The following is a 22,503-nucleotide window of genomic DNA, read 5'->3' on the forward strand; positions in this document are numbered from 1 at the left end:
TCCTTTCAATCAAGTTTCTTGAATACTACTTTCTATGCTTCCTTACCTGATGCTTTATCACCACAGACTACGCAATATTCTACTACCTGGGGCCGCTGAACATCAGCTTTTCCCAGCAAACGTTCCACCGAAGCAGAGTCTGTCACTATCTAAAACAAAATTCCAGAACAAAAAGAGGTAATTAGCCAATATTTTCTTCTGACATGAAAGTAAGGAGTTTTGCCTACAGAACAAGATTGGTGTATCAACTGGGAAGAGGTGGCTGAATTTGAGAATAAGTATGATATGTGGAATGAAATTAAGTAGTATAAAATGCAAGTTAATGAGAGTTTTTTTACTGTCAATAGTGAGACTATTGAAACAGTCATAGCAAAACAAATTCCAAATAAAACTCCTAGCTTTGTTCAGTACAAATAAGTTTCCTCACTTGTGCAGTCAACAGTATTCTTCCCTTCTTGCAATTACTCTCAAACAGCTGCTATATTTTGGCCAAAGATGGTTGTATTTGAGGTGCTGTTCCCATCTATCCCTCCTCTAGCTATTAGGGGTATATGGTTCAGAGGGGATAGCCTGAAGCTGAGATCTGTTATAGAAATAGTTTAGCTTCCAAAGGCCTTGGATTCCAAAACTTCTGTTCAGAATATTCCACTTAACACAGAAAAATTAAAAAAAAGCCCACCCCTCTGTAACATCAGATAACCCATTTAGCATAGTAAAATAAATTTAAAAAGACTGAAAATATGATTTTTCAAATATTTATGTAAGAATGATACTTCTCCCTGTAAAATACTCTCTATTGTAACAGTAGCAATAAGGACCAGGCGCCTTGGTGTTTTTTGTTTTTTTTTAAGGATGCTAGGAAGAAATCTCAAATTTCACTAGAGATAGATAATTGTTTGTATAATTTGTTTTGCAAAGCTCCCATTGGTCTGGATTATGCTCAAGACCCACAAACAACTGTAACAGAGGACAGCTTCTGCTCCAAAGAGCTTTTACTGCAATGTCTCGATACTGCATTGTGAACATAAGTTTGCTCAGGTGAGTTGTACCTCTGTATATCTGTGAATCTTGAACAGACCATCCGTGGCACTCCTCACAAGCACCATCTTAAGTATTCGCTTATATCTTTGGAATTTTAATGAGAACACACAACAAGGGGTGATGAGTGCAATGGAATGCATGAGGAACGTGAAGACAGGAGGATTTATAATTGAATAACGAAGGCTACAATTAGTATGGTCTAATCCATGTTATTAGATCTTTAGAAAACGATTGCAATTTGTCTTAAAGCAATTATAGACTTAAATAATCTGAAAATCAAAGACTGAAAAACAAAGATCTATGGTCTATCTCAATTACTGTATTTACCTGAATTCTGCCTGGCACAATGTTGTCTGTGGTGGTAAAGATAAGCTGTTTGGCATTAGATGTCTCAGGCGCTGCCAATATCACCTTTCCTGTACCAGTTCCATCTGGACTGGCTAAAATAAACTGTTGCTTTGGAGACACAGCTGAGTCCACCGCTGTCACTATTTGGATTTTTTGACCTGTTTGCTGATCTGTCACAATCTGTAAAACACATTGAAGAATTTTATGAGCCACAGTAAACTTCGTGTTTTAAAACCTTTCATTCTGCCTCAGAATTCTATGATACTCTCTGATAATTATCCTTGTTATTTATTATTTTGCTATTTGTACATTTATTACACTGGTGCAAAGTTATTGCACTTACCTACCTAAGTGCGAAACAATAAAATCAAACCAAATATATATATATATAATATATATGTATCCGCATACCTACTGCATAGATGGAAAATACTAGACAGAGTTGTGACAAGTGCGAGTCTGACATTGTTAATAATGAAGAGATATGGGGAGATCTTGTAATCACATTTAACTGTTCAAAAGGAGTTAGATATAGTGGATCCCAGACAGAGTAAGAACAAAATGTAACGTTAAGGACTGCAGCTGATGAATGGCATGTATATATGAAGGGTATACTCTGCCTAGTAAGACAGCATCACAGAAATTTAATAGAATCATAGAATATCTTGAGTTGGAAGGGACCCATAAGGATTATAAGTCCAACTCCCTGCTCCTCACAGGACTACCTAACACTAAACCATATGACTAAAAGCGTCGTCCAGACACTCCTTGAACTCTGATGGGCTTGGTGCCATGACCACTTCCCTGGGGAGCCTGTTCCAGTGACCGACCACCCTCTCAGTGGAGAACCTTTTCTTAATGTCCAACCTGAACTTCCCCTGATGCAGCTTCATTCCATTTCCTTGTGTCCTGTCGCTGGTCACCAGAGAGAGGAGATCAGCACCTCCCCCTCTACTGCCCCCCTTGAGGAAGTTGTAGACTGCGATAAGGTTCCCCCTCAGCCTTCTCTTCTCCAAGCTGAACAAACCAAGTGACCTCAGCCGCTCCTTTTAAGTCTTGCCCTCGAGACCCTTCATCATCTTGGTCACCCTCCACCGGACACACTCTCATAGTTTGATGTCCTTCTTATATCAAGGCACCCAAAACTGCACACACGACTCGAGGTGGGGCCGCACCAGTGCAGTGTAGAGTGGGACAATCACCTCCCTCAACCAGCTAGCGATGCTGTGCTTGATGCATCCCAGCACATGGTTGGCTCTTTTGGCTGCCAGGGCACACTGTTGACTCATATTCAACTTGCCATCAACCCAAACCCCCAGATCTCTTTCCATGGGGCTGCTCCCCAGCCTCTCCTCACCCTATTTGTACGTATAACCAGGATTACCCTGTCCCAGGTGCAGAATCCAGCACTTGCTCTTATTAAATTTCACATGGTTGGCGATTGCCCAGCTCTCTAGTCTATCCAGATTTCTCTGTAAGGCATCTCTACCCTCAAGGGAGTCCAGAGCTCCTCCTAATTTAGTATCATCGGCAAACTTACTTCATGTACATTCGACTCCTACCTCCAGATCATTTATAAAAACATTAAATTAAAAATTACTCCAGCTGACAAAAAAAGCATAGTGGTACATTCTTGAGTTTTGTATTCATTTTGTATACACCTGACTATGAAAGCTATTTTGATATAATTCATTTACGTATTTGGCTTAATGTCAGAGTTAAAACTACTACTGAAAATAAAATGCTAATTTACACACACTGATACTCCTATTAAATTGACTGTATTAGGTGTCACAATAACAGGGTATTTATTTCCCTAATTTTGATTACCTAGACTTTTTATCTAGTTGTCATGTCCTTTTTGTGTAACATGTCTTACAGAAAGTAAGACATATGCTAATAGTTTAATAGTAAGACTATGCTGATAGTTTTACTAAGCTAGAATGCCTTAAAAAGGCATTAGAACTACCTAAAGCAGGAGCTGAATTACAGAGCTGATGATTTTTCTAGATTACAGAAACTCTTCAGGAAAGATTAATCTTACATTTTGTGATTACAAACCTAAAGAAACCTACACAAAGGAAATGGTACTCAAAGCTGGGGATGAAGCCAGCCTACTATTGAATTTTGGACAAGACAGAGCTTTTCAGGGACTCTTTAGATTCTTATATTTACAGAATAGAATAAGCCATTTTAGGTCTCATATGCATAAACGTTTCAGTGCATAAGTGTATGGACTCTACAAACATAAAGCTCCAAAGAAGCTCAACGGTTAAAAGACAATCATTACCCTTTAGTCCCATTGTTGTAAAACTGTTAAGTTGTTAAGCTCCCCAGAGTTTTCCCTGCCGAGATTTTTTCAGCCTCCATCATTTTCATATAGATCTTAACTACAGGACAATTCACAGTGAAATCTAATCTTGGATTATGACTGACACCACTACGATATTGCCTGTATTTGTTTTGAGGAAGCAGGAATACTCTTTTCTCATCCTAGTATTCTCCTTCATCATGGAGTTGTAGGTTTTTTTCAGAAATAGCAGTGATATAAGGAGGTAGATTATTTTGCAGAACTGAACAAAAGTTACAGTGTAAATACCTACCTTATGAATGCTGAATATTCAGTATGCTTCAGTTATACATGTTATGAGAACATCTACCTTGCAATGAAATATTGATACATATTGATATGGTTACTCTACCAGGCAAAATAAGAGATTGTGTTACCAGACAACTATATCAAAAATAGAAACCTTCCCTCATAACAGAATCTTGAGAATCAGCATGTGAAACAATAAGGCTGCCTGATTCCACCTTTTGTTGATAACTTCAAGGAATAACATCTTAGATAAAATACATAGCTAAATGTTGTTGATAACTGAAGAACATCTCCTTGGTGCTGTCTATAAAGAAAAATCATAGAGACTTCTTTGTAATTTTTCATGGATCAGATATAAGTACTGATGATAGTATGTAACGGAGACAAAAAAATTAGGCTGGATAAGAAGTGAATGATATTCACTTATGAACTTCACAAGAAGTTCATAAGAAAAACTAATGATGTACACCATTATACATGCTGCAATTTGAATCTTTGAAAATAACATTACAGAAAAAATTGTATCATGTACAGGAAGTATAACGACAATGTCAAAATCATTTAAAACATGTTTTCAGGGCTGTTCATAGGGGCAGTACCCACCCACCCTGACCAAGACATATCCCAAGAAGAGCCCATCCTGTGATGGAGGCTGCATTGCCAGGACTGTTCCAAATGCCCTGGAGTACCAGGATCCTCTTTTCCAGCACCACCTCTGGCAGAAGTACATGGGAGTATTGTACTGGCACAGAACAAGGTCAAGGAGGGCAAAAGCTCAGTATTGCAGTACTGCAACACTCCAATAACATTAATACATAACAATTCTTGTATCATTTCTCACTGCATACATTCTGATATGTTAATGGTATCTTTATATTATCTATCAGTAACAATGACCCACTGTGCAGCATTCCCAAAGGCTAACTTTACCCTAAATAGGCTAGTCTCCCACTGGCTCCTAAATATGGCGGGGGGAGAGGGGGGGTGGGGGAATGCCCTTGGAGATGACCATCTTCGGTGTTCTGTTGACAATGTCTGCCCATTTGCTATGGCTAGAGCTCAGGAGACTTGTATACATAGGCTAAATTTAACCTCTGCAAATATTCCTGACTACATCATCAATACAATTATTATATACAGCCAACTAGTCATCACCAAATACATGCTGAGGGAGAAAAAGAGTTTTAGTCGGCACTAAAAATGATCTGTTCTCACAAAATTTAAAGGAAGTCTTCCATAGACTTTAGCATGTTTTTGTATAAACCTAAGTGGGAGGAGGAGGAGAAGAAAAAGAAGATGCAATAGTTCGTTACTTAATCAATGGACTTTTACCTGAATGCGTTGTGGTGAAGCTACAGAGGAGTCTGTGGAAATTATCTGGATACGTTGGGAAGGGCTGGTCATCACTGGAGATTCAGATAGTGAAGTCTGAACAGTCTGCACCTGTAAATAACATACAGAATTTTAATTTACTGTTACAGTACTGAACACTTAAAAATATCTATGTTTATTAGAGATCAGATAGCCCTATAGCATGGAATCTAAATTTAGTGGAAAGGTTACAGTCATTAAACCAACTTGGATTTGTTTTCAATGAATTATCAGAATATTGGCTTTTTTGGGGAACAGAATGAATTTGATACAATGACCAAAGCCACAAAACCAAACCACCCCCCCCCCCAATAAATCACTGAATAATTACTATGTGATCCTTCAGCTTACTGAAATGCAGAAATACTTTTTTCAACTTTCGATTATACATTTGCCTCATTTTTTGCTTCTGTAAAAACAAAATACACCGTATACACAATAATGTATAATGTTACCTATTTCACCTTTTAATAATTTTAAAGTATTTTATGAACTAATTTTTTAATTTTCAGGTAGCCCAAATTTAGAAAAGCTTTCTCTAGGCCCCTAAATAAAAATGTCCTCAACCACAGGAACATATATGGGACAACAGATAGATGGAATCTGCTGGAAGAGTGTACAGAACTCCCATCTGACCAAACTGGCCTTTAGTTTTTATGTCTCTGACCTTATTTCATCTATGAAGCCTTCTGAAAGTGTGGTGTCTATACAGCTCACTTGGAGACAACAGTGATTTCATTTTTCAAGTAAGAAAAATTTTAACTGTCCAATATATTTAAGGTAAACAGTTAAAATTAAGATGGCTGGATATCTGTGTTTTAGACAGTAGAATAAATTAGAATTCCAGTTGTGCTCATATCCTCTCTCCCTTTTTATTGTGCCCCAATTTCTGTTTTTCTACTTCAGAGTGGTGCAGACTTTTTCTGGAATCTATGCTCCAACAGATCACTAATATACTCAGCATGTATTCAGGTGTATGTGGTTAATTCTTGTTATTCTAGTGAGGATTTCACTAGCATGACAAAGATTAAATTTGGCACTACAACTGAATACTACTGTTTCTTGTTCTATTCCATATCTCTCTAGAGCACCAAACTATAATGCAAATCTAGTTCTGAATACCTAGAAAAAGCCTGAAAAACACCCCTTGCATAGCTATTTTCAGAGCAAAACTGTTAAATTCAACATGCAAGATAACATTGGTTAGACAGCCTTTATCTTCTGTTTACAGAAGGGATATGGCATTGGCAGTGTACATTTACACACATAATTCTACAGTTGTGCGTATTTAGATTTTGTGCTTGTTCATCCTCAGATTTATTGATGCAACTGTTAGTACTAATCGTTCCTTCTTAATAATTGTAAATGTAATATAAATGAAGCACTTGTATTCTAGTCCTTACAGTCAGCTCACAGGTAGAAAGGTACTGCTTGCCACTTCCCACAGCCATCTAGTCCCATTTTTATTAAGCTTAGGATATACAGATGCTTGTAAAAAGTACCTTATTTAGTATTATTGGGTTTTTTTCAGATATAAACATGAGCTGAAGCTATTATAAGAGTCTTTAACACAGAGAAGCATCTGCAGATGTAGATGTCTATATGTATTTTTTTCACTATTGGTACATGCATTTTTGCCATTCTTAGTTTGGAACCTGACCACACAAAAAATTGGGCTTAACCAAACAAAATCAAAACAAGATATATCAAAATTATCCTGGAAGTTCTTGAAGAATTAGAACATGGTTAGTTCCAGATCTCTTTTTGTTTCTTTGTTTTCAATGAAGTAGAGGGAAAGCTAAATCAGTCTGCTACTCCTAATATAGTAACTTGGAAGAAAATTACATATGCTTATTTGTGCTGTACTCATTACAAAAGCTCTGCTTTCTTGGTGCATTTCACAAGTCACTAGCCTGTGACATGGCTCAATGTTTTGACTCTTGTGAGAAAATTCAAAACAAAGGAGAGAATTCTGCCATACACTGCATATGTTCACCAGTATTTTCAAAAAGTTGCAAAAATATTTGAACAACAGTTAGTGCACACAAAACGCTAGTACTTTGGTGTAGACTACAGCAACTCCAGAGTGACATTGCTGTCCACAATCAACAGCACAACATGGATACTGTTGCAGTCACATTCTTTATTGAAAGTTATTACATAAAGATGGAAAAACACAGTAATATTTAAAAGACTGCCGACAGCAAATTTTACATATGCAGCATATCTGAATAACAAGCACTGTAAATTCTTACAATACAATATAAATTTATGCAGACATTCCATTTCAATTGGGATAAAATACTGCAGTGATGTACTCTATAAAAAGAATGAACAGAGTATGGCACTACTGATTTCTTCTACACTCAGTTTAACCCATAGCTACTTATTTGAAAACAATGCATATAGGCCAAAACTCTGTTCTTTGGAAAAATGTTCTATAATGTCAATGACTTAGCAGCCTGCATTTTTACTTAAGTCTGCCTAATGCTAAATAAATCTTACTTACATTTTAAAACATTTTGCATTTTGATGATTTCATAATTTCAAATAATTTTATATTGTAAATTGTATCATTTACAATACTTGTAAATTGTGATTATAAACAATAATTTGGGTTTTCATAAACACCCCCTAAGTACATATTTACATTGTCCCACAGAAGCTATAAGACTGTGTTTAGTGTATGACTGATTATAATAATTGCATTCTATATGGGAATTTGAGAGTATCAAATTAGTGTTTAATATCTGCAGTGACATGTGGCCAAAACCAGGAAGCTCACAAGTTGTTTTTATTAAATCCCCTTTTAAACAATCTTGGAATGATTTGTTTATCAAAACTTCTATAGCTGGACAACCAAGTAGTGTCAATTTAGTCATTATTTAAACTTGCATGGAAAAATCTTAATTTTGTAAGCTTTCCTGTTTAATATACAAAAAAGTTCATTTGTGATGTGAAGAAAGAAAAAAACAGTTTGGATAGCAAGGAAGATTTACTGCAGTTTCTTTGGGGAAGCAAAGGTGTTAAAATACACAGCACTTAATGAAGCCATACTGTTCTACTCTCCTATTGCCTGTACCATAATAGTCCCATATACTATAAAAGTAAAACCTAAATCGAACATACTATCTCTAATTATCTTTAATACACAGGTCACAAAAGTTGCATGATAAATGAGGAAAATATACAGGAGAGATGTAGAAATAGTGGAATCTTCTAATTATTGGATGATAGAAGGCATCCAGCAGCAGAAAACGAGATACCTAGTCGAGGAAAAAAAAACAAGACTCCCAAAGTCAAGACTCTTAGAGGACACATTTGAACAATGATCTCCTTATCTTCCATACCAAATTATTATCTAAGCTATGCACCCTGTAAAAGGTCTAAATTAGAGAAAGAAGATCTTTTAAAACTCTTTTCCAGTTCTTTCACCCTCAATTATAGAATCCTTAGCCTTTTTTTGAAGCATCTTCAAACCTTACACCACGATGCACTGCGGGCAACTTGGAAATAAATAGAGATATCTATTTTTCCATGTTGTTCAAGGATTTATAGCAACTTATAAAAAGAATGCCAGTATATATATGGTAACTGCACCGAAATTCTTCTGTAAACATTTTGGGACTAAACAACCATTTATTTTTTCTGGGTTTGTAAAGTACCTGCTGCAAAGGGGTCCTAGTGTACAACAGTGGTTCCACGTACCATGTCAATAGGAAAACTAGTGCTTTATGCTTTAAAACACTTTCTCAGTTTTTATAGAATGGACCACGTCCTCATGTAAAGGTGATTTTCACTGATCAACTCCAGTCTCCTTTAATATGAGTTATTTCTCATCCTCACTGCATGACTAGTTGGTTATCTTAAGTCTAACAGTCAGTTCTCTATAAAGTTGGGTAAGTTTGAGACCAGCTGCCATAATATGCCGATATGTCATTTTCATGTTTAAATATTCAAGAACATATATTTATTAAACTGAAAACAGACAATATCCTAGTCTTCTCTTCTGAGAAGATATGGTGCACCAATGGAGAATAATTTGTCTAATACCAATAAATGCTTCAGTGTGCACATGTAATTTATTTTTATAATTAACACGCATACATAGGATGGTGTAGGACTCTGAAATGCAAAATTTTACCTTCTTTTCAGGCTTGCCTACTTAATACTCAGTGGAATAACAACAGCTTTATATTTCTGACTGCTACTAAAAATCTTCTTTCCAGACTGAATATACATGCCATTGGTTGACAGCAGAACAGCAGCCATGGTAAATAAATCAAATGCAAAAATGGAACATATTTTTTGAAATACACAATTTACAAGAATGAGGAAAAAAAAAAAATCTGTCATTTTGTTTGACAGCTAAATTTCTACCTTGAGCATTGTCGCACATCTACAAAGGATCAGAATGGATAAATATGTGATGCTTTATTATGGTCCTACCCAGTCAATTGCACCAAATTTGACTTCTTAAGTAAAAATATTAAAAAAAAAAAAAAGGAATAGTAGTCCAAGAATATGCAACACTAAAAAATTTCTATCAGAGATTTACAAGGTTAACTTCAGACAGCTTATATAAATACTATAGGAAAAATAAAGCTATCATTAGTTAGACTCCCAAATAAATTGAATCAAAGTATTCTGAAAGCAAATGGCTTTTAAGTACTCATATCAGGAAGATAATACAGTTTAGCATTGTATTAGGTTCACTTACAAGATTAAACATAACATTGACTAGTCTAATCTGTTGTTCAGAAGAAACTTGACACCATGAAACATGGATCATGTTTAAAGCAACTGCTTTGGAAGCTGTACATGCAAAAACCTTGTCCTCCAAAGTCAATAATGGTATGTTTCTGTAATTCTAAAATATATTTTAAAAAATTAAATACACTTTTCAAGTGTATAATACACTTACAATTTCTTTAAGACTGGAAAGAACCTCAAATTAGACTTCATCTTCAAGAGATGAGGAAAGAAACAAAGTAGGCCATATATCATAGAAAACTTCAGTGCTCCACATTTTACAGAGGCTTAATCAACAATCATTTAAAAGTAACCACTAACGCTGTGACTTAGACATAGTCAGAAAATAATACATATAATGTAAAAGATAGGTCAAACCCCCCTAATCTCCCTACACAAAACACATCAAATACACTTATTTTAAGAGACAGGGGAAAAATAATCTGCTTTAATGCACTTAGTACTGTTTTCTTCCTGGAGCTCCCTAGCTGTATACTGTACAGACTCTAGTACTTACAGTGTCCAATTCTTCCTGCAGTCTTATTTACATTTTTCCTCAGCAAACGTCTGAGGGCAAAACAATCCGAGAGAAATGTCGAGGTCACTTTTAGTCAGATCACAGATATTTTCATCCTGTCTCCATACTGAGAATTCCAATCACAGAAAGCAGCCAGTATTGTTTTAAAATGCCCTCTCTGTGACCCTGTTCCTCTGAAGGTCAAGTGCACTATCATTCCCTGTAACCAAGGAAGCAGAATCAACGTGTTCCTGCTGTTTTGCCAGCTGCTGAAGGAGTTTGTCTAATAGTAAGATTAATTTCATCTGGGGAAGATAGTCCTAGGTTATCAAACTTCCCTCTCCCTCTGTTCTCAAGCCCCTCAGCCTGGTCACTGTGAACTGTAAACAGCAAAATGAAATCCGAGAAAAGACTTTGCCTGTATCTTGAATTATTTTCAAATCAGCAAAATTGAAAGGAAAATCCACCACATTCCCTGTGGAGCGTCTTTATTTAGCCTCAAAGTTCATTAAGCTAATGTGTTTAAAGGAATATAGGCCTTTCTAAACTAGTCCTGGGCCCTCAAATATGAAGTAGCACAATCAATCTTAATACACTTCAGAATTCATACACTAAGTTCATGACACACGTGTGATTAATTAGTTTAAACTCCTTAACAAAGGAGGCTTAACATGAGGCTGCAGTGAAGGCTGACAAATGGGTGAAAACAGAAAATATTTTTAAATTTTTAGAGAGTGAAATTTGTTAAAGTTATGGTATGTAAAGTTTTGGGAAAAATGACCATGTACTTGACAAGTTTTACAACAGTAAACTTGAATGCAGTGGACTTCCACTACAAAGCCTTATGCAACAAGTGCATGACCTAGGTGTCTTTAAGTAGCACTGGTATTTTATTTTAACTTCAAGGACTCCTAATCTTAGCATAGAAGTGTGCTCACTATTGAAATTAGGCTCTTTACTTGATAGAAAACACAATTATCTATTGTACAACTCTCTAAAAATAATATCTATGAATAATTACTGTAAAGGAGTGTATTTACAGCATGGGTACAACGTAAATGTTAGGTCAACTACTTGTGATCTACTGTGGGGAAAAGCAGTATACCTAAAACATGTGAGAAAACCCAATGAAATTTTAGTTGGATTTTCCTTGTGCTTATTATCTACTTAATAACATGGTCACTCTAGGCTTTTATGTGTCCAATTCATTCAGGAAAGACATTTATGATACCTGATTAGCAGCTGTCTTTCCTGGGACAAAAACCAAATCCTGACTATAATAACGCTTTATCACTACAAAACCCTCTGTTCAGAAGTAGACTTCCCAACTCTGAAGTTTGGAATAGCTGTATTGCAAAGAGAAGGTGGAATCCTTGTAACGCTTAAGCAGAAGTACTATAAAAGTACATAGTATGAAAAAAAAGATTAAAAGTTGCTTTTTTTCTGAATCAAAAGACAAGCTGGCAAAGTAATTGAAATTTGAAATAAAATACGAAACCTATCAACTATAGTGTACTAATGTAGTTAGTTAGTACTACATTAGTAGTAGTACAGTAGTGCTAAAATGAAATGCTAATGTAGTAGTTAGTACTACATTAGTAGTTACTAATGTAGTTAACAGCTTTGTCACAACTGCCTAAGTCACCCACAAAATCTCAAAGACTTGATAATATAAAATATACAAAATACATCTTTAATTAAGAGTAATGTTACATTTTTAGGGCCTGATAATTCTTTTTTTGATGGAACTTTCTCAAGTACTATATGCTGCACAGAAATACTACAGCTACAAAGGCGTTCACTCTTATTTTTATAGGACATCAACTATGCTACTGTAATAAACATCCATAGCGAAATAGAATTAGTATTTTGTAATGTTAGAGTTTCTAATATTTCAACAGTGACATTTTTATAAAACAATGCTTACAAGAGTATATATTATGTTTAGTATAACAGAGGGCCTCTTAAGTTAATGAGAAATTCTGAAATTACTGTACCTAGTAATTTTCACAGGAAAACACTGTTCAGAAATTAGTTCAGAAACCTATCATTCTACTTAGAGTCTTATTTTTGTTGTTGTATGTATTTCACTTATTGGAAATGTCAATGTAAGAATGCCTATGACCTCTCTGGCATGTGCTTGCAGAAGACTGGGACCGTATCTTGTACTGGAATTTTTGCTAATGTGCCCAGGGATTGTGGAAGTCGATCTGTCTCAAACTGGAGGGAGGGGAAAAGAGGAAAAAGCAATCAGTATTAAACGTAATTTTAGGACTTAAGAAGACTCCACATTTCTCAAAGCAGTTTTCAGATTCACAGCATTAACCCATCCTATCTAGTACAGATTAAAAACATTTCATGCTTAACTACTGTTTGATTTCCTTAAAAGTCCATGAGGATGCAACTGGTATTTTCATTTTAGCACTCACATTGCAAACACTATTTATACATAGGCAGAGTGGGAGAACAAAACAATTTCATGAAGCATGCCAAGTGTACTTCTCCTATACCACTGGAAGATAGAAGCTGAACACAAGTGGCATAGCATGGAGAATTGTCTGCTTTGGACCAGTCAGCAGAGGACTGCATTCACCTGGGCTCTCAAACCAACAAGTATCACTAGCAATAATTTCATATGCTGCAGTGTATATAAATTAATTAATAATGATTTGCATTAAATGACACAGAGGATCTGCACAAAACTCAAGAAATATAAAAATACACTTCGAAACATACATATCTACTGCCTTGCTTTTTTCATCATTAAACTAAAAACAAGTATTTGGCAATTAGCTGCATTTTGAAGGCTGGCAAAATTAAATTTGGCTTCTTCTCTTTCATTTATTCATCATTTTGTCATTTTGTATACATAAAAATGTACATATATAAAATTGTATGTTTATACTTATTTTTTCCGAATTTTTACCAGTAAAGTAGTTCACTTTAATTCTACATTTTAGTTGCAATCATATTATATTAAATTTCTGATATATAAGGTATATATAAAATACATAAATGTATATATAAAATCAGTAGTTTGAAACTAAGGTTCTCTAGACATTTCATTATTTTTATGTCCTTTGAAATAAATAAGGTTTCTTCATAGCCATACAGTCTAGTTGAAGATCTAGTTGAAGATGTCCCTGCCCATGGCAGGGGGGTTGGACTAGATGACCTTTAGAGGTCCCTTCCAACCCAAACTATTCTATGATTCTAAGTTGCATACTAATTTACTAAACTGACTTGCCCATAGTGTACATATATATCTATACGTGTAGGTGTGTTTATATGAGCATATGTATATATTTAATAAATTTCTGTACTTACTAACCAAATTCTCAATACTTTCTACAGCTTATTTCCCCACTACCACATTGATTATGAAAGCAATATTTGAGAAATATATTGAAGGAATAATCAATCGGCCATGTAGTGGAGGAATTTTTAAAGCCTCCAAGCTTCTCTAACTTAAGTAGAAGAACATTTCCTATATTCACGCCACTAAAAGCCAAAGTAATTGTATTGCTTGAATACACTGGTCAGTTCTCACTAAGCATAAACCAATTTCAGAGATATTATTAATATATAGAAAAGAGAATAGAAATTAAAGTAAGGCATAGTTAAGCAATCACAGACCAAATATGCTCAACTGCACCCTGAAATTTAAATTATTTTTTACAAGTTTTCTCCCATAAAAGTTAAAAAATTTCAATGAAAAATATGGTACCAAGTTTTACACCATAAAAAACGCTACATCTCAAATCAAATCAGAAAGACTTATTTTTCTATAAATATTTTTCCTAATGAACTTCTTCACCTATTAAATTAATAATAGGCTTTTATGAAAAATGTGTGTATTGCCTGGAAATGTCCAAATATATTTCTTTCACAGATGTAAGATATATCTAAAAAAAGTTTCAGTGATACTCTCTGGAATTAACTGTCCTGACCACTTGGGCCCTTTGTAGAATGGCAGATAAAATTCAGATCCAGCATGGAAGAACTCATCTGTAGTTTAACTGCCCTAACAGGATGCTGATGCAAGATCTTGCATGAGACATATGAAGGCAACAGTCATGGAAGAAGCTGCAATTCTTGGCATATCTGCACTGCCAAAAAATCACAGACTACACCTTACATAACACCCCAATTCCTACATTACACCAGTGGCTATGCCACATCTGGTAACATTCTTGAATTCAGAGGCTGCCAAACTGCGTAAGCCATGTAGGATCTCATTACTCCAATATGCACTTTGTGTGAGATACCTCAGGCTGACAGTATGTCTAGGTCTTATGCAATTAACAGTAACTTGAGAAAAGCTATACTTGAATTAAAAATTGTTTGAGAAGACTCAGCGTCAAAACTCCACCTTGAAAATTCACCAAGAAATGAGAAAATGGCCAATGATAATAATAAAATATTAAACATAAATGGACTTACTTTACACTTCATTAATTCTTACAACAAAGCAAAAACTTATTCCATCACAACAGCAGTGTTTCTACTCTCCTTTTTCAGCACATCGTGCTTCACCTGGACTTAAACCTAAATTGCTGAATTACTTATGATGTAACGTGTCAGAGAGATCTGAAGCGGGTCAAGAAAATACTTTATGTGACAAAGATATCCAGTATTTTTTCAGTCCCATGGCAAACCATACTTTTAGAAAGGCCCAAGGTGTTGATAGGTTTCTTATCAGTGCACTGAGGGAACTGAAAGCAACTGAAATCCTCCAGCAATGCAACTGGCATAAACGAGATCCCAGTAAGCAAGGGCTCAACAGTCATCTCCTGTGCCTCTCTCCCTATAGCCTCTGACAGAGAAAAAGGATGCACTGGGAATAGTTTGTGGCCGTCATGGAACTGAAAGGGGACAGTTTTAGCAACTACTAAAAGTTCTTCCTGGTCACATCAGAGCTGATGCTGGAAAGAGGAAATAGCCCTTATTCCTCCCCACAGTGACAGTTCTGTTTAAAAACCTTGCATTAAAAACTAAGGCAATACACAGAGAAATACATCTCCACTTCATAACCAAACACGTTTTTCTTAAACAATATGCAAATCGAAGCTACGTTGGTGCTGGGACTGAACCTGGGCCACTGATATATTGCACAGTGACAGTACTAAATAAATACTTGAGAAAAGCAGCATTACTTATTTTTGCATTAAGGCTAAAGTATTTTTTGTGCTTTTCAAAAGCTACTCTGGATGAGGAGGAATTGCTGAAATTCCCTCTGAATCCCCTAGCTGCTCTCTGTTCTCCAATGTCGTGACCTGTAAGTAAAGGCAACTGCAGACACTAAAAATGGAACTCTCTCACCCAATCTGTTCAGAAATACACAGTTGGAAAAATGCAACAAGCAACACTGCAATAAAGCAGAAGCAAGCAACAGCAGTGAAACCATTTGAAACCATTACAAGGACAATTTTACAAAGTCCTAAAAATAGAGTAAGTAAAAAAATACATGCAGTACTGGAGTGTGCTCAGTGACTTCTATGAAACATTCACAGTTTCACGGAAGACAAATCTGATGAACTATTGCTCAAGAAAGAAAAACAACATGTGGCTTACTTCATGACAGTCTGATTTGGTGCTTGGCATCATAGTTCTCAATAAACCCATGCACTACATAGGTGGCAATTATGTTGAAAAAGAAAGATGCAGATATAGCTAAACCTGCCAATATTTGCATTAAGTTATTCTGTTTGCAACTTGTCTCTCATCATTCATAACTTAAAATTCAGTGCATGATTAATGACTCTTTCTCTCCTTCCACTTAATTTTCATTGATGAAAAATATAATATTCTGAAAAAGCCTCTCATTTTTTAAGGCCAGTGCCAAGTTCCATGCTACATTTTCTCCGAGAAACAGTGAGTACAAATATAGAATTTTAGCATACTTCAAGAAAACTAGTAATGTATTTACCTGTATTAAAACCTGTATCTGACTGAAGACACAAATAGCAGGCAGCCAGCCATTCATAAAGAAATGGTTCAACGTTAACATGGTCATACCATTAATTAATTCTTAATGATATAATGCTGCTTATAACTGTTTTTCCATGAACAAAGTTTTCATGGTGTTATGCAGTGGACAGGCATATAATTTAAGGAGGAGTTGAATACTATAAAGAGATGAAGCCCTCTATTTACCCACCGGCCAGGAAGAAATCACAGAGCTTCATACACTCTTGAGATGGAGCGATCTCTCCAGTGGCAAGATACAACCATCACACTATGTTACCACGGTGCATTTCCTGCACGAGGAATTACAAATGTCACATATTTTATGTGCCTTAGATGTGATTATAGCACTCAAGTTCTATCAAAATAGTATAAGGTTTGCCAGTATTTCCATTACAGGTTTTTATTTCCAAGTTTGTTTGGAAGTGTTTTTAAAAACTGTAGCTTGCCAAATTGATACCTGATATAACAAACTAGAGTGAAAATTCGCTTGTCAGTTTTCAGTGTTAAATTTTTTGAAACGACTCCTTAGATGTTATTTCTAGGACACTCAGTAGGCCATTTTCCACACGATTTAAAAAGAACCAACATTTTTTAGAAAAAAATTGCTCTAAGTAAGGAATCTCGAATCCATTTCTGAAAACACAATCACACACATTTCCTTCATATACAGAGCTTCTTCTTGAACTAAAAATAATTTTTTTAATATCCAAGTGTAATCTTAGTTCAATAGGTCAAAAAAAACCCCAAACTAATGTCTGAAAAGTGGCCTTGTCTACAGAGGTCTCTTAGCCTACTCGCTCTTCATTATTTATGAATCCCTTGGTTATGTAATCACACGATAAAGCATAGTAAATCTGAAGGATATTAAACCAAATAATTTTAAATAGACAAAAATTCTAGGGTTTTTTTTGACTGAAGTTTGCATACCGAAGGAGATAGGTTATTTTCTATGGCCATGATCACATGCAGTTTCAGTGTTTACGAGTTGATTTAGACATTTTAGCTGTTGAGCATCCAAGCTTCAGGGAATATACATCAAGACAAGACATCACTTAATATCACTTTAAGTAGATTTTGTTCTCTTTTTCTCATATGCGTAAGCAGAATATATAAAGCCTTATTTAAATTAATCACCCTACTGCAGATCCAATACAGTGCATAAGTAAAACAGGTAACTTCAAATACTGTTCTGGATTTAGATGACAACTCAAGAGATGAGCAGAAACCTTGCATGTCCAAAATGGTCAAGCTAATGATCAAATGACCAGAAATTTTGTTGTATTAATTTTTAAGCAATCCATAATACAGCCAAGTTTCTCTATAGTTCATGTTGAATTTCCTACTTGCATTCCTAATATGGGGGCCACCAGAATAAAGTAAGGTAAACAAACCATCAGTTGCACTGGTTTCTTGTTTGTCCCCAGCTCTAAAGCAATACTGTTCTATAAAGATTTTCAGTTCCATTTATGCTTAATTGTAAACAGCAAGGGCTCCCTAATATGTGTTTCATTTCAAAAGCTCATATACCAACTGTTGTGATATCATCTGTCACTCACCTCAGCCACCTGCTGAGTCTCCACTACCTGCTGAGCCAGCACCTCCATATTGGTTGCCATGGTGAAGCAAGATCATTAGAGAACCTGTTTGAAAAGATGCCAGCAACTTCCATCAGGCACGAAGTTAGTTTTTTTATTATTAAAGAAAGCTCTGATATGACTTTTTGATAATTTACAATACTGTTTGACATATCTGACAAATAAGAAAATATGCCATGGATGCGTGTATGTGCACGCACGCACATATATATACACACACGTATGTACAGTACATGCATACTGGAACCGTACTGTTCGAAAAGCTGAGGCACATAGTTATTCTTTTACTTTATAATGCCTCTAATATACTATTTTTACTCTATTATTTAAGCTGCAAAGAAGAGATGTTAATTTCATAAATTAGAAAGGACTAATCTGAGTGGCAACGACTGATGCAGTTTGTGGAATTCATAGATCTCTAAGACACTTTCCTCAACTCAAGGGAAGAGAAATCTTACAGTTAAACTGCTTCTACACTACGTCCTGAACAAGGAAAAAGCAATCTAAGAATGCTGTTTTGAGCAAATATTAAGTCATTTCGTCAAACTGCCACGTTCATCCATATTCTTATGGTAATCTTGCACAGTAAGGGAAACAGCATGTCACATCTAACATGTATTTTCTATTATCTAAACTTTTTTTTATTACAGTGTAATTATTACTCTGAGGAAAAAATACTGCAAAATTGTTTTATCCTATTGTGAGTGTCTGTACCTTCAACTTTACGCTCTTCAGGGTTTAAAAAAAAAAAGACAAAGCAAACAGAAAAAGGAAGAAACAAGAAAACAAACACTTCCAATATATTTTTAATGATCATCATTAGGGCTGTTTCTCCAAGGGTAAATTTAATTAAGATTTCAAATTCATGCATTCAGTTTTTAACTGTGACTTCCTCATTACAAAGCCAGAGTTCAGATTCTGACCCAGGTGTAGGTAATGAAAAGGCATTCATGAATGCTGGCCCATTTGATGTTTTATGGAAAACCTTCTGTTGGTACTTGCAAAGCAATCATTTAACATAAAACATACTACGAACAATAGCAAAACATGTAACAGAAACATGCATGCATGTCTCTAGCACCACCACCCCCATTCAAATGCAACTTCTACAAAGCTAACATTGTTGAAAATGTCAAAATTAAGTTAAAAAGATTAAATCATATTGTGGTAAATTAACTGTGAAAGTTACTTTGTATATGTCAATGGAAGACTATTTGTAACAATGCATAATCAAAGTTGAGACATTCCCTATGGAAATCATATTTATGCTTGTTTCTCATACACCTTGTCATTTTTATTGAAGTGTTCAACTTGAACAGTAAACTTATGAACCATTTCCACCAGACCCATTTAATATTGCCGCTTGTGGATGGCTTCTCAGTTGTTCAGTAATTCCTTTTCAGTGCTTTCTCTTATTTTAAATGCATTTTTTATGTTCAGCAAGGAAGATAACCATATGCTCATAACATGCTGTTTTCTCAGTGCATTAAGATAAAGGAAGCCCTGAAGATGAGAGACTTTATTCATAAGGATACGTTTCTAAGACCCAATGAAGTCTTTGCTGTGGTAAGGCTCTGACAGATTTACTGTTGGTGGTTATCCACCAAGGCTTTTTGTACTTTCGACCTTCCCAAAACAGCAATAAGCTGAGGCTATCTGATCAAATTCAACTGGAAGCCCAGAGACCATAAACAGCCACGCCAAGTAAGCTTGTTAATATTGACTCCAAGAATGTGACACAAGGCAAAATCAGATTCCTAGCATAAACCCCTGAGCAGCAGAGTTCATAAGGAAAAAAAAAAAAATCCCCAAAACAAACCAACAAAAAAGGTGGAACTTAAAAACTGCAAGGAGGCACCTGAAGCACCAGGAAAGTATTTTCAGTGTAATAGGGTGGCAGCCAACTCAGTACGTGTAGACACACTGCTGTCCAAAACATGGCATAAAACCGTTAATCCCTCCCTAAGTTGCAGTGGAATCTCAGAAGAAAGTCATGCACTCCATTCGAGACATTCTACGGGCATGGCCCTGCTAGGATGACATGGCTAAAGGCCGAATTCAAGCTTATTGAAATTTGTTCCTTTGTCTTAAGCAAATAGGGTTCTTCACACTGCATGCTTGATTCAGCTACATCAAGCAGCAAGCCAGCACGCTTCTCCTCAGCAGGAGTCTGGAGGAGACGGGAAAGGCGGGGCTCGCAGGTTAGGCTCCGCCGGGAACCTCTTGTTACGCTGTCACTGTGGCAGGAAGCCGGCAGGAATCCTTGCAACGATAGATACGACGGAAAACAACGAGGTCAGAGCCCTGGCCAGGAGCAGCTCCGACACCTCAGACCTGCTGCCTCACGGCAGCCTCCTTTCCGCCGCGCTCGCCGCCTGCCCCCGTTGGCTGCGGCGCGCTCGCGGCCCGCCGACACACGGAACGCCGCGCGCAGCCCGCTACCGAAAGGCACCTGCCGCCCTGCGCACCATGAAATCACACCCCTCCCTCCCGCCTCTCGTTCCAACCCAATGACCTCATCGAAGACGCAGCACTCCCACACACGCCACCGATTGGTCGAGGGAACCGCCTGTAAAGCCGGTGGCCCCGCCTCTCGAGTAAGACGGAAAACACCCGAGGGACGCAACTAAGCACAAGATGGCGGCGCTGGCTGACGGCCAAGTCCCAGGCGGGGCTGCTGCCGCCGCCATTAGGCCCCCTCCCCCTCCCCTCCGGTATATCCTTATGTCAGGCTATGGGAGGCCCGGGCATGGCAGTAGGGAAGCGGCCGGTAAGATGGCGGCGGTCTCAGCCCCGTATGCAAAGTACCCGCCGCCCCCTCCCCTCCGCCCTCCCGGTGGCAAAGGTAAAAGGGTCGGGTTCAAGCCGCCGCCTCCGCCCGCTCAGACTCCATCTTCTCTCTCTCTGTGTCCGCGTCCCGAGCTCGTCATCGCCGCGACCGTCACCCCTGCGACCCCCCGGACAGCAGACTGCTCTCACCGAGACCGGACCGGCTCCGACCTCAGGCGGCCCACATTCCAGCCCAGCGACTCCGCAACGGGACTCCCGCACCGGATCGACCCAGCACCTCACAATGGTCCTCTTTCTCTCTGGGAGCTGTAGGCCAGCCTACAGCACGGCTGGCTCTCGCTTACCAGCAAAATACCGGAGCCTTAAAATCCCCCCTCCCCTTAAACCGAGCGTTACCCCTCCCCTTTGTCGCTCGCGGGGGTGTCCCGACCAGGGCCCCGATGCCACCTCCCCGCGCCCCCTCCCTCCTCCTGGCCCCAACGAAAGAAACCCCACCGGGCCGCCTCAATTTTAAAAAACGATTTTTACCTCAGGAATTGGCGCCAAACGTGCCCTGGCGGTGACCCCGACCCGGGCCCAGGCGGGCCGGTGTTGGGTGACGGTGCCCAGCGGCGGCCCTCCCTCCCCCCGTGAGGGCGGCGGCGGTGAGGGGGCTAACGGGGTCCGGGGAGGGGAGGGGGGGGGCCGGGTCTGTGTTACGGGGCCGCGCGGGGGGGGGTAGTGGTGTTTTGTTTTGTGTGCCGTGCCCCTGTGAAAGGTCAGAGTTCGTGACCCCGCCCGCCGCCGCCGCCGCCCGAAAGCGTTTCCCCGCTTCCTCTTCCCAGCGCCAGGCCGGCCGCGGCCCCCTCCATCCCCCTCGCGGGGCGGGGCTGGGGACGGCGGCGGCGGGGGAGGGGCTACCTGAGCCGCTCCGAGCCTTCGCGCCAACGCTCCGGCGGCGGCAGTGTCCCCTGCGCACGGGGCGGGCCTGCGCTGGGCTCTCGTTGCGCCCCGGCGGGAGAGGGCGCTGGGCAGGCACCTGAGCATGGACGATTCCAGCCCTTGCCCAGGCTCCCCCTTCGGAAACTGCGAGGGGAAGATGCTGCCCCTGTTCAAAGGCAGTCCTTCGTAACCCTTGCCTGCGAAGCTCCTCTGTAGCCTGCAGCTTGAATTAATTGGTTGGAGGTGGTTATTATGTGCACAGGTGGGTGTTGATGTTCCACGTATATCTTGGTTCTTATTAAAGATGCAGAGTCACAGGGAGGCTTGCAGTTGATGCTGGCTTTCACAAAGGCCAGACTGTCCTGAGTTTTTCTTCCATTTTGTAAAGTCGGTGTCATTGATGAGGGCTGTCCCAGTGGAGCTGGCTGTCAGTGACGCTTGTTCTGCTTCCGAATATGCGATTGTAGGCATGAGACGGGTTTGGGTGCAGCTTGAGGTGGTTTAAGAGGTTGCCACCTTTTGGTGCGTGTCATCTCTTTCTGAAGCTATTGTATGTTGACCTGTGACGCCGGTTCACTGTCGTAACTGTGTGTAGCTAT

At 38.4% G+C, this 22,503-nt stretch overlaps 1 protein-coding gene across 8 annotated transcripts in view; it reads right to left on the minus strand.

Annotated features, from left to right (window-relative positions):
• The window catches only part of NR2C2 (nuclear receptor subfamily 2 group C member 2), a 47,139-nt gene extending 25,560 nt beyond the window's left edge, over positions 1–21,579 (minus strand). For 2 of the 8 annotated variants that reach the window (XM_076346763.1, XM_076346770.1), the window contains exons 1-5: positions 21,512–21,579; positions 18,155–18,238; positions 5,321–5,431; positions 1,369–1,569; positions 47–149 (exon numbers count right to left, since the gene is read on the minus strand). In XM_076346763.1, the coding sequence (XP_076202878.1) occupies positions 47–149; positions 1,369–1,569; positions 5,321–5,431; positions 18,155–18,214 (475 nt within the window). In that variant the 5' untranslated portion in view covers positions 18,215–18,238; positions 21,512–21,579. Of the gene's footprint in view, positions 1–46; positions 150–1,368; positions 1,570–5,320; positions 5,432–16,788; positions 16,889–18,154; positions 18,239–20,051; positions 20,116–20,708; positions 20,751–21,172; positions 21,302–21,511 lie in introns of those variants that run through there. The other 6 variants (XM_076346764.1, XM_076346767.1, XM_076346765.1 and 3 more) reach the window with 6 other exon arrangements.
• Between the last annotated feature and the right edge of the window lie 924 nt (positions 21,580–22,503).

This window comes from Aptenodytes patagonicus, chromosome 8 (assembly GCF_965638725.1).
Source record: "Aptenodytes patagonicus chromosome 8, bAptPat1.pri.cur, whole genome shotgun sequence".
In the NCBI taxonomy this organism is placed as follows: domain Eukaryota; kingdom Metazoa; phylum Chordata; class Aves; order Sphenisciformes; family Spheniscidae; genus Aptenodytes; species Aptenodytes patagonicus.